Source organism: Dipodomys ordii, unplaced genomic scaffold, assembly GCF_000151885.1.
Source record: "Dipodomys ordii isolate 6190 unplaced genomic scaffold, Dord_2.0 Scaffold77, whole genome shotgun sequence".
In the NCBI taxonomy this organism is placed as follows: Eukaryota; Metazoa; Chordata; class Mammalia; order Rodentia; family Heteromyidae; genus Dipodomys; species Dipodomys ordii.
In genome coordinates this window covers 469,548-474,132 of record NW_012267293.1, presented here as the reverse complement: position 1 = coordinate 474,132, position 4,585 = coordinate 469,548, and the positions used below count along the sequence as shown (strand labels likewise).

Sequence of the window (4,585 nt, the reverse complement as noted above, 5' to 3'; positions counted from 1 at the left end):
GTGGCCGGCGTGGCGCTGACTCCAGCTCCAGACTCCCACCCATGGCCAGTGTGGCACTGATTCTGGTACTACCCTTTCACTCATGGCACCTCCCTCATGTTTCTGCAGATTGCCCATGGAGCCGGGCACTGCCTGATTTGTCTTGCAAGTAACCTGCTTTCTCTACCAGTGACTTTTTGAGACTGAGTACCAATACCTGTCAAGACAAGGGCCCCAGGAGGGCTGTTCAGTGCCACATCCAAACCCACAGCGACAGGCAGGACCACCCGGCCCCCAACTTCTCCTCACCCACCCGTCTCCATCTCCTCTTCCCCCACCCGTCCCCACCTCCTCCTCCCCCACCCCTGTTCCTACCTCCTCCTCCCCCACCTGTCCCCACCTCCTCCTCATGTCCCCGCCCCCACCTCCTCACCGACCCCATCCCCCCTCTCTTCCCCTCCCCACCTTCTTACCTCCTTACCTGCCCGACCCTGCCTCCCCCTCTCCACCTTCTCCTTACCTGCCCGACACTGCCTCCCCCTCCCCACCTTCTCACCCACCTCCATCCCATCTTCCTCCCCCACCCCAGCCTCACCTCCCTCTCCCCACCTCCTTACCCCTCCCAGCCCCACCTCCCCCTCCCCACCTTCTCCTCACCCGCCCCCGTCCTCCTCCCCACCTCCTCACCCGCCATCTCCCCTCCCCCTCCTCACCTTCTCCTCACCTGCCCCCAGCCCCACCACCCCCAGCCCCACCATGACCCTGACCCTACCTTCTCGTCGCTCACACCATCGTTGTCATCGTCCTCATCACAGGCATCACCAATTCCATCCTTGTCGAAATCTTCCTGCCCAGAATTGGGCAGCTGTGGGCAGTTGTCCTGTGGTTAAAGGAAACACATGCTAAATGCTGCCTTCTCCTCTGTCTTCACAAATTTCATGTACGTCTAAAAGATGACAGTCTAGAGAAATGTAAAGATGGGAGCATACACTGGAAAGGGAGGGCAGCTGTGGAGGGGAGCAGGAGGCCATGGGGGGGGACAGAGCAATGATCAGGCGGAGGGAGGGAGGGAGGGCAGCTGTGGAGGGGAGCAGGAGGCATGGGGGGGTGGGCAGAGCAACGCTTAGGCAGAGGGAGGAGGAGGGGCTGCCGTGGCCTTGGGCTCAGTGAGGAGGAGGGGCTGCCGTGGCCTTGGGCTCAGTGGGGAGGAGGGGCTGCCGTGGCCTTGGGCTCAGTGAGGAGGAGGGGCTGCCGTGGCCTTGGGCTCAGTGGGGAGGAGGGGGCTGCCGTGGCCTTGGGCTCAGTGGGGAGGAGGGGCTGCAGTGTCCCTGGGCTCCCTGGGGAGGAGGGGCTGCAGTGTCCCTGGGCTCCCTGGGGAGGAGGGGCTGCCGTGGCCCTGGGCTCCCTGGGGAGGAGGGGCTGCCGTGGCCCTGGGCTCCGTGGGGAGGAGGGGCTGCCGTGGCCCTGGGCTCCGTGGGGAGGAGTAGGTTGCAGGGGCCTCACCTTGACGCAGTGGTAGGCAGCGCTGGTGGCACACACCAGGTTGCTGTTGGGCCTCACCTTGACACAGTGGTAGGTAGCGTTGGTGGCACACACCAGGTCGCTGTTGGGCCAGCCGTCCAGGTCCGAGTCTTCCCCGCAGAGGAGCCCATCGCCTGCGTAGCCTGTCTGGCACTCACACTTGTACATAGGGTCACTGAAGTGGCCCAGGTAGATGCACTCTGCGTGTTTGTGGCAGCTGTGAGTCTTGTCCTTGCATGGATTTTCAGGCTCACAAACCTACAGGACCAAGGGCCATGTGGGCCATCAACAGGCCCTGGTCAGGAAAGCCTAAGGCTATGGCTAGAGCCACTGGGTGTCCCGGAAGCCCCTCCTGAGTGGACAGGGGCCATGGGGGCAGCCAGGGAGCAGGTATCAGGAGTTGGGCCTGGTCTGAGGCCCTTGCCAAGGCTCTGAGAAGTCGAGCATCCTTTCGAAGCCTGCTCCAGCTCGCATGGCCATCACATTCTCTGTGTGGGTGGAGCATGTCCCTCCATAACTCAGAACTGAACATCTCCTGCCACGGCACACACCGGGAGCTCCACCCCAACCACACACAGAGGGCCGTGGTGTGGCCCCAGAGCTCTGTCCTCATAAGTGGATTCGTGATTGTAGACTTCAGTCTTTTGCCTTCTCTAGACTTCTCTCTGGTCTCTACCTCCCACCACAGGGAGCATGGCGGAGGGGCCCTCACTACATGCCAGGCCTATGGCCCTGGACCTCCCGGCTTCCAGAAGTAAGACTCTCTTCTTTGTAATTGACCCAACCTTGAGCACCATTCTACAACAGATTAGACTAAGAGATCAATGGCCTTATAAAAAAAGTTGTTCCTGATGCTCATGAATTCTTGGATCCAAAGCTTGGATTTGAATGCTCAGAGGAGTATCACCAAGTGAAGAGTCTTCTCTGAGGGAGATACACCTCAGAGCTCCCCTCAAACGCAGCTCCATTCTCTTATCTATAGCATCTCCATTTTCTCTGGACTTGCCTGATTTTCTTCAAAGCCTTTACCAACACACGGGAAGGGCCTTGCTTACCTGTTTTTCTGTCCTGGCAGCATCCAGGCCAACTCCAAAGGGCTGGCTCCCCTTGTAGCGTGGGGGACAGGGCAGGCAGTGGAAGCCAGGAAGGGTGTTGACGCAGCGGGAAACTTTGCTGGTAGAGAAGCAAATGTCTGTGACCACAGCACACTGCAAAGACAAGCAGATGGAAGTCACCAGGGGGCCCTTGTGGTGCACTGGGGCCCAGGGTGGACAGAGACCTACCTCATCCAGGTCCTCACAGTGAGTGCCGTTGCCCAGGAAGCCCACAGGGCACGAGCCACAGGACCACGACCCATCAGCAAAGCTGGTGCACTCCGTGCCAGGAAAGCAAGGGTTGGACAAACAGCCATCTACGTGGAGAAGCAAAACTAAGTACACCGCAGGTAGCACTGGCCTCACTCGGCACCCAGCGCTCAGCAGAAGGAAGCATGTCCCAGTTCAGACGTCCTAAAGCTATGCGCTAGACATACTAGAATTATCCACAACGCAGAAAATGGACAGACATCTGTCCGTCCCGTCTGAGAATCGAGAGTCACCCACCTCTCCTCCTGGAGAATACTGTTAAATGACAGAATGTAAATTGCAAGATCATGTGCACACTGTAATTCCTGACTTCACAATTTCCACACTGTTTCTGTAAACATTCTCTGCTTTCATACACACACAGTAAGGAGGCAAACATAACGCCATGTATACACAGAAAAGGTTGTCCTGTTTCTATTTCCCCAAATGATAGACTTCATCAGAATAAAGGCTAGCAACTTCATCACAGGTATCACCAGTTAGCGTACTCCTAACACATACCTGCAGTGTGTCCTGTGACGTCCACCCCTCCCGTGCACACACCTGCAGTGTGTCCTGTGACGTCCACCCCTCCCGTGCACACACCTGCAGTGAGTCCTGTGATGTCCACCCCTCCCGTGCACACACCTATGGGGCAGCTCCTCTTGTTGCACATCTGGTGCTCCTTCAGGTCTCCCACGCAGTCCTTCCCTCCGTGCTGGGGCTCTGGGCTGTTGCAGACCCTGGAACGCTCCCGGATTCCTCCCGCACAGGTGACTGTACAGGCTGACCATGGAGACCACGGGCTCCAGCGGCCATCGACTGTGGTGAGAACCAGGAAAGGGGACTGAGAGGACACAGGGGCACGGCCACCCAATCTGCTGACAAGAACTGGGGAACTGCAGAATAAGGCATGACCCAGCCAGGAGATCCTGGTTTGTTCTCCTTCAACTGAGATCCAGGAAGAAAGGGAGACTGAGCCATTGTGTCCCTTCGAGGTTGTGGTCGTGATGGTGTAGGTGACAGAACTTACTTGTTCTTCCAGAGGAAAATTCTCATCCCCTTTTCTGAGCAGAAATATAGGACAGCCAGCAAGCCATGCACACTGGCCTTGTCTCTGAACGCCAACTGTGAGCCTGAGTCTCCCTGAATGCAGCAACCATGCAGAGCAGACACACAGATGTCCTGCCTCTCTTGAAACAAAAACCTGACCACTCCAGAGAGAGCCCGGGGCGCTGTAACCACAGCTGTACCAGCTTACACACGGGCAAAGCCTGCTCTTCCCAGGGCCGTGTTCTGGCTCCTCGGGCTCTGAGTGCAGAGTCTCTGACCTGGACTGCTCCAGGGCTGCTCAGAGGATGCTGCAATGGCCCTGGGTCACTGGGAACAGCAGCATCGGAGCCCGAGGCTGCTCCTGCATAGTCCAGGCTTTCCCGCAGGAATGGGGGGGCCTGGCTGGCTCCAACTCCCTCTGCCCTTGGCCTCCCCGGCTACTGTGGCTCGGGGTGCTGCGCGGTCTGCTCACCCCCGGCCTCCCCCACTACTGCTACTGTGGCCCCGGGGTGCAGTGCGGCCTGCTCCCCGGGGCCTGCTCCTCCCAGCCTCCCCCACTACTGCTACTGCTACTGTGGCCAGGGGCGCCGTGCGGCCTGCTCACCCCCCAATCCCCGCTCCCTGTGGCGCCCTGCGGCCCGTTCCTCCTGGCCTCCTGGGGCGCCCTGCGGCCCGCTCCCCCGGCCTCC

General features: G+C 59.3%; 1 protein-coding gene across 1 annotated transcript in view; it reads right to left on the bottom strand.

The window, feature by feature from the left end:
- The window catches only part of Thbs2 (thrombospondin 2), a 39,187-nt gene that overhangs the window by 20,324 nt on the left and 14,278 nt on the right, over window positions 1-4,585 (bottom strand). The window contains exons 7-11 of the mRNA XM_013024510.1: window positions 3,492-3,665; window positions 2,784-2,911; window positions 2,556-2,708; window positions 1,540-1,758; window positions 752-859 (exon numbers count right to left, since the gene is read on the bottom strand). Coding sequence (XP_012879964.1) covers window positions 752-859; window positions 1,540-1,758; window positions 2,556-2,708; window positions 2,784-2,911; window positions 3,492-3,665 — 782 coding nt within the window. The remainder of the gene's footprint in view (window positions 1-751; window positions 860-1,539; window positions 1,759-2,555; window positions 2,709-2,783; window positions 2,912-3,491; window positions 3,666-4,585) is intronic.